Genomic DNA, 14,377 nt, shown 5'->3' with positions numbered 1-14,377 from the left:
AATATTTACAATTGCTGTATGCGAATTCAGGAATGCAAAATTTTCAAATGATAGTTCTTGAATAAAAATAATGTCTAAGTCGTTGTTCCATATAAAATCTTTAAGTAGTGATTTCTTCACATCGGAATTGATAGCATTTAGATTAGCGGTAGCAATATTACGAACTAGTGGCATTTTGAACATCTTTACCTCCTCTTTGTTTTTTTTACGTTTTTTTACCCACACACACACACATACATTCGTCTTCTCTTACACAGTTGCAGATCATACCAACTACCATTCTCCTCCTTTTTCGCACGAACTATCCTCCTTCTCCATCATCACTTAATCTACTTGCGTGGTCGACCCCTTCCCTTCCCCCCCTTTCCCCCCTTTCCACCCTTCCCCTCTTTCCCATTCTTCCCCCCGTTTCCCCCAGTACCTTCAGGCCGGATCAGGCTGCGAGAGCGAGAACGGTTCTCCAACTGCTCGAGTACGTTGCGTGAACTACTTCGGGGCTTACGATGCTTGTCGCCGCCGAGATCGGGCGATTCGTCAGCGCCGGATTCCTCCTCTCGCTCATCTTCATCGTCGTCGTCCATCTCGTTGTCGTCGTCTGCTTCTTCCGGCGTCGGCGAAATTCCGCGATCGGGATCGCGCGGTTGTATTGGTGGCTTGTTTTGTGGTGTCAGCGTGGTCATGTCGGTTGATAGTGTGAGATCAGTTGCGTTGGCTGCGATCGCCCCTGCGACGATGGCACTGAACGATCCGGCTGGTGTCGAAGACTTCAAGCTCGCTATCTTCGGGCAGTTGACCTTGATGTGTCCTTCCAGTTTGCAATAGAAACATCTATTCTTCAAACCTTCATAGTACAAGCGTGCTTTGAAGTGACCGATGTAGAGGTTAGGCGGTATCTCCTTGGCGATCTCCATGTGGACGCCACGCACACCACTGTATACCGTGTAGCCGTATTCCGTTGGGTAGCGTTCCCGGACATGTTGCCGAATGGTTCCAAATTGGGACAGAACGGCCGAAATGTCTTTCTCTTCGATTTCTGGCGGCAAGTTAAAAATCCTCACATACCTGAACAGCCGGCTGGCCACTACCAGTTTCACCACGGCCACTTGGCCATCGCTATGCACGAAACAATTGCTCGAATAAGAAAAATGTATTTTTTTAAATCAATGCATAAATAATTACGAGTATTCTTTAATTTTACGCTGTCCGTGAAATTGACAAAATTCTCTAAACCTAGTAAGGCTGATGCAAATATGTATTGATGAAGAACACAAAAATTTTAGCGAGAAGAAAACTTTTTGCGGTACAGTGCATCGAAAATTTTCAAAAATTCAACAGATTTTTAAAAAACTCAAACATGATAGAAATGATTCTTAACGCAGGGGAATGCATTTTAAATTGAGTTCAGCTTATTGTACTCAAATTTTAATGGACATTTTGTAATTCTATTAAAAAATATGTTTTTGCCCTCTGATTTTTCAGACCGTCTTTGACTCGCCTTATCATAAATTAAAAAAAAGTTAAAATCAAAGAAAATCAAATTTAATTATAATTTCTTAGTACCTGAAACTATTAAACACAGGCCACCCATGACTCGATCACATTACGCCCTGTAATCTTTTCGCTAACCCGACCGTCGGTGACTCCAACCACTGGAAGCTGTTGCTCCAGTGCTAGAGCAAAAGTCGTCTCGGGAGGGGTGGGCACGAGGCGCTACCGGTCTTTCATGCGCAATATATCATCATCCGGTACGGACATTAGGAGCGGAAATCCCTGGCAAAAGCGTCACTTTGCAGCAGCATAAGTGGGTTGCAGTTCTTGCCAGCTAAAGGAAGGGAAAGCGCAGAAGTGCACAGCGAACAAAAGTGTACAACATAAGAGTGGGTTGAGGGTGGCCCGGCATTGTGAAAGCTTCCAATTTGGACGCACTCAAGGATCTATTTTTTTTTTGCTTTTTTTTTGCGATCTGGAGAGTTGGAAAGATGGAAGACGTTCGGAAAACATTATAGCTGCGTTTCGCCCGAAGCGATGCAAATTTATTGGAAATGTTTGTTGATTGCAGCTTGGGGAGTTTGCGGAAATTCATGTTAAAAGTACCTTTGGGGCTTTGTAACAATTCATTTTGAGTGCAACTGCAAGATTTAATGCAAGGATTTTATGTGCGTCAGTTAATGATTATTTATGTTTCGTTTTATTCCATTCAACTATTTCTTACGATAAGTATAGATCGAGTGATGCAAGATAAATCTTAACTCGTCTATTTCCCTGTACCCATCTTTTCATGCATGTAATCTACTGGTCAATATGGAGTCCTGGTGCCGGCTGCTGCTTCCGCCCATCACCAGCACTAGTTCTAGTTGGCCTGTTCGGGGAACCTTCATCATCATTTCAAATGATGGGTACATCATCATCGTCAACATCATCGTACGCCATCAGCGTTACGTGATGTACTCTTCAGAACATCGTTGTGGGTACCAAGACGAAACGCAGCCGGTGTGGATGTTTGTTGCTGTTGACCCAGATAATGTGGCTCGTAAATGTTGATTTATTTATCATACACACACCCGCATAATCGTATGCGAACACACTTGCTGTTCACAACCCCCCCCCCAGCCTCTAGAAACCAGATCGGCATCTCTCCCGGGTAAGGTTGTGATACATGAAGATTTGCTTTTGCAGCGCAAGATGGTGGATTGTGAGGTGGTTTCTTCGATAGTGAACAGGATTTAATTCTGTTTTCTAGCAGTTTATGACATTTTTAATGAGTTACAATGCCTCAAGATCTAGCATGTGGATTGAAAAAAAAATATGCTCACCTACCGCCCAACAGTCTTGCCCCGTTACGCTGCACAGCATCATCATCCCTGGCAACGGGAAAGATAAATGTTTGCGAGGGCCATGCGAAGAGGTTCCGTTCCGAACGAGAGTGTGGAAAAATCGGACAAGTGGATATTGGATTTCGCCAAGAAGGTGTGCCCGGACTCGGTGCCGACACAACCATCATTCGACGTTGTTGATGGGAGCGATTCTAATCCTCCCTTCTCGATGGTAGAGCTCTCCATAGCACTATTGACGGGCAACAACACTGCTCCTGGTCCGGACAAGATCAAGTTCAGCTTGCTGAAGAATCTTCCGGACGTCGCCAAGCAGCGTCTGTTGAAACTGTTCAACACGTTGGTGGAGCAGAACGTAATTCCACACGAATGGCGACAGGTCCGGGTGGTTGCCATTCAAAAGCCCGGTAAGCCGGCGTCCGACCACAACTCGTATCGTCCAATCAGCTTGCTGTCGTGTCTACGCAAGTTGCTGGAGAAGATGATCCTCGACCGCCTCGAACCATGGATGGAACGAGAGCACTTGCTGTCAGACACGCAGTATGGCTTCCGGAGAGGCAAGGGAACAAGCGACTGTCTAGCCTTGCTGGCCACAGGGATCGACATAGCCCGTGGTAAGAAACAGCAAATGGCTTCTGTCTTTCTAGACATCAAGGGTGCATTCGATTCAGTCTCCATCGATGTGTTGGGAGTAAAGCTGCGGCGGAGCGGTCTCAATCCGACGATGTGCAACTTCCTCATCAACCTGTTGTCAGAAAAACACATGCACTTTGTGCAAGGTGATCTGGCAATCACCCGGATAAGTTACATGGGTTTGGCACAAGGCTCACGCCTTAGCCCATCCATGTATAACTTCTACGTCAGCGACATCGATGATTGCTTGACCGGAGACTGCACCCTTATACAGTACGCAGATGACGCAGTGGTTTCAATCACTGCCAAGAAGGAAGTCGATCTGCTAGAACCATTGCAAGATACCCTGAACAACTTGGCCCATTGGGCAGTTGAAAAGGGTATTGAATTCTCTCCGGCGAAGACGGAACTGGTCGTTTTTACAGGGAAGCCTGTACCGGCACAGCTCAATCTTTCTCTCTCGGGAAAGACTATCGAGCAGTCGGACCACTTCATGTACATGGGTACCATCTTCGATCAAAAGGGAACATGGGGGAAGCACATTAACTACCTGAAGCAAAAGTGCCTGCAAAGAACTAATTTTCTGCGCAGTGTCTCTGGCAACCGGTGGGGTGCTCATCCTTCTGACCTGCTTCGACTGTACAAGACAACGATACTCTCGGTGCTGGAATATGGCAGTTTCTGCTTCCAGTCAGCTGCGAAATCACGCTTGTTGGTTCTCCAGCGGATACAGTACCGAAGTCTTCGCATTGTCTTGGGATGCATGCACTCAACTCACAACATGACCCTCGAGGTCTTGGCGGGAGTATTGCCTCTGCGAACTCGTTACTACGAACTGTCTTACCGGTTCCTGATCCGGTGTGATTACAGGAATAAACTGGTAATTGACAACTTTGAAACGTTGCTGAACCTTCACGTTGAGTCTCGGCGCATGCTTCTATACTATGACTTTATGTCATCGTGGGAGTGGAGCCCGAGCACAACGGTACAGCGCACGCCTCCGTTAACCAGCAGCACCCTGATTGGCTTCGACACGTCCATGAAAGCCGATACTCGCGGTATCCCAAACCATCTTCTGCGGGGAGTAGTACCGTCGATCTTCGCATCAAAGTACAACCATGTTCCTCCAAACAACAGATTCTTCACCGATGGCTCCAAGCTCGACGGCTGTACGGGCTTCGGTGTTTATCATGAATCTTATCAGCTGTTCTTTAAGCTGAAGGACCCGAGTTCGGTTTACGTCGCAGAGTTAGCCGCGGTTTACTGCGCACTGCGAATCATCGAGACCATGCCACCTGACCACTACTTCATCTTCACCGATAGCTTTAGCTCTGTTGAGGCTATCCGGTCTCTGAAGCCGACCAGGGAGTCTGCGTTTTTCCTCACGGAAATACGCAAGACTTTAAACAACCTGGCGGCTCAGTCCTTCAGCATCACGGTGGTGTGGGTCCGCGCTCATTGCTCGATTCCGGGTAATGAGAAAGCGGACTTGCTCGCCAAGAAGGGTGCTGAGAGTGGAGACATTTTTGAAAGGCCAATTAGCCTACAAGAATGCTACGGTTTGCCGAGGCAGCGTGCGCTCCTGGATTGGCAAAAACAATGGGACGACGACACCAAGGGACGTTGGATGTATTCCATACGACCTAAGGTGCAAAGAAAAGCCTGGTTCAAGGGAATGGACTTGACGCGTGGATTCATCAGAACGATGTCCCGCCTTATGTCGAACCATTACTCGTCCAAGGCTCATCTTTACCGTATCAACATGAGGGATACGAACTTATGCGACTGTGGGCAGGGTTATCAGGACATCGACCATCTCGTATGGGCGTGTCCAGATCACCAGGCTCACAGAATTAAGTTGAAAGATACCCTCAGGGCCCGAGGAAGACCACCAGAAATCCCGATGCGAGACGCGCTATCTCAACTAGACCTTGATGTTCTCTATCCTATCTATCAGTTCCTCTCAGATTCCAAAATATCTATTTAGTTTTCTTCCAGTTAGTTTTCCTTCAGTTAGTTTTCCTTCAGTTAGAATAACTCGCCTTCACACAAAGCCGTCGTTTCTGGTTTGCACCGGATGCAAAGCAAGATCGCCCCAGCAGCTGGACACCGAGTTGCGGCTGAGGACAAAACGCAAAGGCCAGCAGAGCCAACCAAGACCCCTACACAATCCCCCTTCCCATCCCATGCCTTGTCTTTAACATCAATCCCTTCCCTACTAACCCCGAGTAGGCCGCGGGTAATCGGCTCCCCTCCCACTAACATTTACACACAAGATCCTCTGTAATTATTAAGTTTTTTGTAATTACAAAAGCCGACTCGGTCCTAACCAGGTCCCAGTACCGAAAAGGACCTAATAAAAATAATTTTATGAAAAAAAAAAAAAAGATAAATGTTGTTCTGCAAGTTCAAGGCTGCCAGGAGACAGAATCTAGACCAAACCGTACCGTGCCATACCTGCGGTGTGCTGCCGTGAACTTTGCACTGCTGGTCACACGGGGGTGATGTTGATTTAATTTTCTGCCAGCTCTGTTGGTCATGAACATCACACATACACGTTGGTCGAGGGTTTTTCCCGTGCATCCTCTCCAGAGGGGAGTCAATAATGGTTACACCCGTTGGTGCTGCCAGTACTGGGATATTGTGGTTGGTTTGCAACGCGGCGTGCAAGATTCGTAACACGCTGCTGCAGAACCCTGCAAGTCGAAAAGTACGCGCTCCAAAGTTATAACGAAGGTTGTAAATCGGGCACGTGGTTACGGGTCTTGTACGATATGAAAACACAAAAGTGGGTTGTGTTTCTGCAGGTAGATAGTGGAACGTTACAACAGACCAATGAATGTTTATGCTGAAACGGGTGTGTAGTTTTCCATGCGAATATAGTCGAGCTTGGTTAATGAACATCTGTCATAAATGTGGCAAACACGCTCAGTTAAATTCAATGGAAGTATGAGAGAATGTGAGTTGCTAGTAACTAGTGGCAACACACCAAGATAAAAAGGTGGTAAAATTTAACATCTAATGTTGACTCAATAACGATTCTTAAAAACGTTTGCAACTAATTCATGTGATAAAAAATACCACTCTGAAACCACAAAAAACATATTTGTTAAAAATCGGTACATTTAGGACGGTTTAATGATCGATTTGGTGGCTTCGGCAGCGATGTAGGTAAAGACACCGTTCAAGAAATTTATAATCGTTGATCTTTATTTTTTTATTTTAACTTGAAACATTTTGAATGCAACAAATTTTGAAATTCTGAGTTTTGTGAATTTTTTAAGTGTTTTCAAAAAAAAAAAATTATTACAATTAAAATGTATGAAAACAACCGATCGTTTTGTGAAATTTTTGAGTATTTAAAAAAAAGTAATAACTTTCGAAATGCTTTTTTTTTGCATTGTACTAAAAAGATTTAATTTCTTGCTTCTTTTTGAACATTTTGTTCGGTTAAAAATTCAGAATAAATTGTCTGCAAGAAGGCATTTTGTTGGTCAAGTTTTGCCATCCACACTGAGGAGAGGCTATCAAATCACTCGAAAAATAAATGGACCTAAATTTTTCGGTTTTGGCTGACAAAATTTTGTCTGGATGTGGTCTACTAGGTCCAGTTTCAAACCCCACAGCTTGATATTAAAAAATTGTAAAATTTTGATTGTTGTTTAATAGCTATGATTATACGACAACAATGGATGGTGATTTTCAGCATAACCTCAAATGGTCAGGTCTGTTTGCCACAAAAGAGTCGTGAACAGGGTTGCCAATTTCTTCAAAGGCGGTGTCTGTATTTTTTGACAAAAAAAAGTCTGCATTTTTTTTAAATTGGAAACGAAGTTATAATACAATTGTTTTTGTCACTTTAGTAAATCTTACGATTTTTTTTTTAAATTTTTATTTATGACTGTGATTCAAATTTGATAATATGCCGTCCAAAACCAAAGTTGCCAGGTAGCCAGACAAATCTGGCAATACCAGATATTTTGGGTGACAATTTGAAAAAAAATGTAAAACCTGTCTTGACGAACACAAACTGAACTTTTTATTTTGAAGTCGACTGGTCACGAATTCAAACAAATGAATTATTTTGATTCAGTCTAGTATATAATTGTGTAATTATTTAGATTTTATTTTTTTCTAGCTTTTTTCCTCTCACTATTTTAAATTTATTTTAATATATTTTTATTCATAACCTATTTTTAATAGGTCTTTTAAGGTGCTACGACCAGGTTGGGACCGAGGATCGGTTAAAAATCTAATATATCAGTGTCTTGCGAACCTTCGAGGTGAACGGACACTAGAGCTGCGGTATTTTTACTTCCTAAGCTCAGAGTTATTTCAAAATTCACAGTCTTTTTAAAGACTACCTAAGTTACTTTCAAAAATTCTAAACAGTTTTTTCAAGACTAACCCCACCTGAAATTTTGTTGTATTTTACAAACAAAGCCATCTTTTCAAGAGAACTTTGCTTGCAAAATGCGTCAAAACAAAGGTAAACGCAAATCTTCTAAAGATTTGGTCGTTACGTCGGTGAAGCGTTTGAACGCTAAATCGGCTAACGGAAACAGAAAAAGAAAACAATCCCCCAATTCCATTGACAAACAGTTTCGGTGTTTTATCCGAAACTGTTGACAAGGATCCTTCTCCTCGTACTGAGCCTTCTGCCGTCGAGAAACAAGTAAAGGCTCCGCCAATTGTAGTGACTTCCGTCTCCGATTTGGCCAGCTTTCGAACGCAACTGAAGAATTGCAAGGAAACTTGCAATTTGAAGGTTTCGTTCCAGCTTGGTCGAAGAGGAGAATGTCGCTTGTTGATGGAATCTTTACAAGATCATCAAACGTTTGTTGGTTATTTGAAAAACCACGAACACAATTTCTACACATATGAGACCAAGAATGCTCGTCCATTCAAGGCGGTCCTGTAAGGTCTCTCCAACGACTTGTCGGTGGATGAGATCAAAACGAACTTAAGGTGTTGCTTGGCTTTGCCCCATCTCAAGTAATACCAATTAAGAAAAAATCAAACGGGCATATTTCTCGCTTTGGTTTGACTTCACAATTTCATCTGATTCATTTCAACAGAAATGAAATCAACAATTTGAAACTTTTGGACAAAGTTCAGTTTTTTTTTCATGTACGGGTAAAGTGGGAGCATTTTAAGAAACATGGCGGCTGTTTGCACATGCAAAAGGTTCAGATTGTAGATTTGTATCAGTTCAGTTAGATCTAGTACTACAGAATAATTCTAAGCATCTCCAAATGAGTTCTTGGTATTGTTATAGAATTTCCCGCTAGAACTACCAGCTTTGGTCACAAGAACCTTCTCGAGAAGTGGCCATTGCTCCGCGAGACACAGTACAGAATAGATCAGACAAAACAGAACCGTCCTGTGCTGAAATACAGCTCAAGATGTAGAAAGTTACAGTTTTCTTGTTTAATTACCGTCCAGTACAGTTCAATAAACCGACAGAAACCAAGAGCAATAAAGTTTTGATTACAAATTACTGTGCACTGAAATAAGTACTATCATTTGATACCCATACTGTAAAAAACTGAAATTTTGAGTATTTATTCGAAGCTACGAATTTTTGCTATAATTTTTAATCATTTAAATAAAATGGGATGGCATTCGAAATGTGGAAAAACTGGATCATTTAATATCTATATTGCAATTACAATTATTTTGAAGTTTTTTAAAGTAAAAAAAAGGCATTTTCAAAATACAGGACAATGCGTATTTTTGTGAAAATTTTCATCATCATCCCGATTCCAAAACGCTATAGTTTTTTTTATGTTTGCATGATTTTTAATATGATTAAAGCCAATTTCTCCCATATAGCCGACATCCCATGAACTGTGGGCTTCAGTTAGGCACGCCTCGATTTTGCATCCCACATATGCGGTGCTAAAACGAGGCATGACTATATTTGGTATACACATTTGAGTTCAACAAAATTGTATTATAATTGGTTTTATCGATTACAAATATATTTTCTGATATCATTAATTTGAAAAACACAATTGAATAATTGAAATTTCAATATGCTGTACAGCCTAATTCAAATATTTAACACAATATTAAAATTGCATTATAGAAAAATATAAAACTTGAGTTTTAAAATCGATATTTTTAGATTTTTTTTCAAAAAGCTAAGTTTACGAAGTTTTCTGTACGGTTAATTTATTTTTAGTGCTTTTTTGAAGCAAAACATGACTGTTAAAAAGTATTTACTAAATATTTATAAAGCATTTCTGCCTGCACTTTTTCTAAAATTGTCAAATTCATTAAATTTTTTCAATAAAATATTAACTTCAAATCTGAAGTAAACGACTTTAACATTGTTTGAATTTTGAATCCTTTTAAAATGTAACGAAATGATTAGAGTAAAATAAATATGAAGAAATATTTGAAAATGATTTGGAACAAATATTTAAAAAAAAAGATAGCAATCCCGAGCAGACGGAAATAACTTGGGAAGGTCAGTGTTTGATATTGTGAGAAGATCGAAATATGTTATTGGGATGATCGGATTAGTTGTTAAAATAACAAAAATCAATAACAAAGATTTGTTCGAAGAATAACTTAAACTGTTATTATGTTGTTATTGCAATAACAAACCAATAACACAGAAGGAATCATGAAGGAATAACAAGATTTGTTATTTTGTGCGGAGAGGTGGAGCAGCATAATAACAAAAAATGTTATTGAACTTGTATGTCTCCATAACAAAAAAAGTTATTGTTTTGGTTTATTTGCCATTTGCAAATAAACCTGCAGTTGCCATAACTCCTCTGTACTAGTCAGGGCTGCAGAGTCGGGTACCTCCAAGCGACATTGAATCCATTCTTTGAAGACAACTCCGACTCTGGATGCAGGATATGACGTCAACGACGACTTCAGCTCTCCAAAAATACTCGACTTCACAGATTCCGACTCCAAGTAAAAGTTGCTGAAAATTTGCTGAATCCGATGCAGTCTCCTAGGTCTCACTCCAGCTCGAACTTCAACGTCAGCTTCGACTTCCTGGCTCTATGAAAATAATAACAGTTTTTGTTTTTCACACATCAAAAATTCTCAATAAATAAATCAATTCCGTTAGGGAATATAACAAAATTGAAAAAAAAATTAACTCTCAAAAGTTAATTTAATCGGATTAATTTTAGCTTGAAACCCCATTTCATGGCCAAAATAATGACCCTGACGAAATTGATCAAAATTATCCCATAGTTCAAACCATTTTAAACAAAGTCCTTTATGGGGTATATCAAATAATTAAAAAAATCAACTTTCAAAATTTCAACTTTTCAGAATAATTTTAGCTTAAGGACCCCATTTCATGGCCAAAATAATGACCCTGACGAACAAATAATTAAAAAAACCAACTTTCAAAATTTCAACTTTTCAGAATAATTTTAGCTTAAGGACCCCATTTCATGGCCAAAATAATGACCCTGACGAACAAATAATTAAAAAAATCAACTTTCAAAATTTCAACTTTTCAGAATAATTTTAGCTTAAGGACCCCATTTCATGGCCAAAATAATGACCCTGACGAACAAATAATTTAAAAAATCAACTTTCAAAATTTCAACTTTTCAGAATAATTTTAGCTTAAGGACCCCATTACATGGCCAAAATAATGATCCCGATGAAATTGGTCCAAATTATCCCATAGTTCTAGCCAATTTTAGCAAAGTCTCTTAGGGGGTATATCAAATAATTAATAAAATCAACTCTCAAAATTTCAACTTTTTAGAATAATTTTAGCTTAAGGACCCCATTTCATGGCCAAAATAATGACCCTGATGAAATTGGTCAAAATTATCCCATAGTTCAAACCATTTTAAACAAAGTCCTTTATGGGGTATATCAAATAATTAAAAAAATCAACTTTCAAAATTTCAACTTTTCAGAATAATTTTAGCTTAAGGACACCATTTCATGGCCAAAATAATGACCCCGACGAAATTGGTCAAAATTATCCCATAGTTCTAACCATTTTAAACAAAGTCCCTTAGGGAGTATATGAAATAATTAAAAAAAATCAACTTTCAAAATTTCAACTTTTCAGAATAATTTTAGCTTAAGGACCCCATTTTAAGGCCAAAATAATGACCCTGACGAAATTGGTCATAATTATCCCATAGTTCTAACCATTTTAAACAAAGTCATTTAGGGGGTACAGTTAAACCTCGCATAGTGCGCAGGCGTTACGCTTTGTATTTCTTTGATTATTCTAAAATGACATAATATTTTTGCAATCTGTTTGAAGCAATTTGTTCGCCTTGTGGCAATCTACAATTAACTTCAAAATGATTGCAAAAATATTATGCCATTTTTGAGTAATCTCAGAAACACAAAGCGTAACGCCTGCGCACTATGCGAGGTTTAACTGTATATCAAATAATTAAAAAAATCAACTTTCAAAATTTCAACTTTTCAGAATAATTTTAGCTTAAGGATCCCATTTCATGGCCAAAATAATGACCCCGACGAAATTGGTCAAAATTATCCCATAGTTTTAGCCAATTTTAGCAAAGTTCCTCAGGGGGTATATCAAATAATTAAAAAAATCAACTTTCAAAATTTCAACTTTTCAGAATAATTTTAGCTTAAGGACCCCATTTCATTGCCAAAATAATGATCTCGATGAAATTGGTCAAAATAGCCAATTTTAGCAAAGTCCCTTAGGGGGTATATCAAATAATTAAAAAAAATCAACTTCCAAAATTTCAAATTTTTAGAATAACTTTAGCTTAAGGACCCCATTTCATGGCCAAAATAATGACCCCGAAGTAGTATTTTCAAATATCACAAAATGTTATTCCCAAGTTATTTCCGTCTGCTCGGGGAACCCGCATACTAGACCAATAACGTTTTATGTTATTTATAACAAGATTTGTTATTTTTCGTTATGAATTTTTTGTTATTGGATTGTTATTGTAATAACAGACTAATAACATTTTTAGTAATTCTTCGAACAAATCTTTGTTATTATTTTTTGTTATTTTAACAACTAATCCGATCATCCCAATAACAGTTGGAGGTATTCTTCCATAACAAAAAATGTTATTCCAAAGTTGTTTTGGCTTTCAACCAATATCAGACCAATAACACATTTTGTTATGATAACATAAATTGTTATTGAACTATTATGCAAAAATGGATTTTGCAAGAAGATTCCATAACATTTTCTGTTATTTTAACAGTATTTGTTATTGAAATCGCATGAATTTTGTTATTACCGTCTGCCCGGGAAACATTTCCAATTTGTGCGATTTATGGTAATTTCATTTCTCAGTCAGTATATCGAACGAATAACAAATTTTGTTATTAGAAGAGTTTTTGAAATGTATTACATTTCCTCTTATTAGCGTGTTATTAAACATTTTCAATATAATATCACTTCAATACCACATTTTGTTATTTTATCAGAAGTTGTTATTATTTTTTCTTCTTGAAGTTGAACTTCAGGATGAAAAAATAACACTTTTTGTTATTTTAACAGGATTTGTTATTGAAATATTATTAATTTTGTTATTACCTTCTGCCCGGGATGACAGAATCCAAATAAACGTTTAATTAGCAAAATTGGATTGCTGGAGCATAAAATACAAATTACTTTCTTCATTTTTTTTTGTAAGATATTGTGAAAATTTGATCTCAAGCTTTTTTTTTCAATTGAGATGCTCAACTTATTTATTTGATAACTCATGAATAGCACTATTTTTGAAAGCCGTCGCGGGCCGGATGAAATGGCTTGCGTGAGGTTGGGCAGGCCTGCGTTAACCAATTTGAGATGAGATTATTTCAAATTCCTCAAAGAATTCCTTCTTTTTTTTCGAATAACTGACCAATATAACTCAGTGCTTACGAGTGTGTATTTACCAAACAAACACTGAAAATTAAATTGAAAGTCAGAATTCAAAGATAATAATCGTTTGCAACTTTCTTTTCATTGCGCACCTAATGTTGGTGTAGGCAATAACTTGAAATAAAATTTGTAATGGCCTGAAGTGGGCAAAACAAAAAGTTTTGCACAAAACAAAATGCAGATGACGCAAACTAATTTGCTTTAAAAAAAAATAGTTGTATCAAATAATAATTCTTGGTTTTTGTTACGAATAGTTTGTCAAAGCACCAAAAATGTACAAATTGTAGCCAGTATTGCTCGTTTGTCTAGTTTAGAAGCCTTTCAGGATATTTAAACAACAATTCGCACGCCCATCTAAATATATTATCCCTCCACCTGAAATATTTTCGCTTATGTTGCGATTTAGTTCTGATAGTTGTATCAAATAATAATTCTTGGTTTTTGTTACGAATAGTTTGTCGAAGCACCAAAAATGTACAAATTGTAGCCAGTATTGCTCGTTTGTCTAGTTTAGAAGCCTTTCAGGATATTTAAACAATTCGCACGCCCATCTAAATATATCATCCCTCCACCTGAAATATTTTCGCTTATGTTGCGATTTTGTTCTGATAGTTGTATCAAATAATAATTCTTGGTTTTTGTTACGAATAGTTTGTCGAAGCACCAAAAATGTACAAATTGTAGCCAGTATTGCTCGTTTGTCTAGTTTAGAAGCCTTTCAGGATATTTAAACAACAATTCGCACGCCCATCTAAATATATCATCCCTCCACCTGAAATATTTTCGCTTATGTTGCGATTTTGTTCTGATAGTTGTATCAAATAATAATTCTTGGTTTTTGTTACGAATAGTTTGTCGAAGCACCAAAAATGTACAAATTGTAGCCAGTATTGCTCGTTTGTCTAGTTTAGAAGCCTTTCAGGATATTTAAACAACAATTCGCACGCCCATCTAAATATATCATCCCTCCACCTGAAATATTTTCGCTTATGTTGCGATTTTGTTCTGATAGTTGTATCAAATAATAATTCTTGGTTTTTGT

The 14,377-nt window shown here is 38.5% G+C and overlaps 2 protein-coding genes across 3 annotated transcripts in view; one reads left to right on the top strand and one right to left on the bottom strand.

Moving 5' to 3' along the window:
- Positions 1–14,377, top strand: part of LOC120430358 (kin of IRRE-like protein 3) — a 450,977-nt gene that overhangs the window by 245,857 nt on the left and 190,743 nt on the right. The gene's annotated exons all lie outside the window — the stretch shown is intronic.
- On the bottom strand, positions 330–911 carry LOC120429734 (uncharacterized). Its single transcript, XM_039594786.1, has one exon. The coding sequence runs from the start codon at positions 909–911 to the stop codon at positions 330–332; it is 582 nt and encodes a 193-aa protein (XP_039450720.1).

This window comes from Culex pipiens, chromosome 2 (assembly GCF_016801865.2).
Source record: "Culex pipiens pallens isolate TS chromosome 2, TS_CPP_V2, whole genome shotgun sequence".
Classification (NCBI taxonomy): Eukaryota; Metazoa; Arthropoda; class Insecta; order Diptera; family Culicidae; genus Culex; species Culex pipiens.
The sequence above is the reverse complement of the archived record's forward strand: the minus strand, read 5'-3'. Positions and strand labels throughout refer to the sequence as shown.

Bases quoted from the DNA above. Each gene is read 5' to 3' on its own strand.
- LOC120429734 (XM_039594786.1), bottom strand. From the start codon at position 911: ATGGAGATCGCCAAGGAGATACCGCCTAACCTCTACATCGGTCACTTC.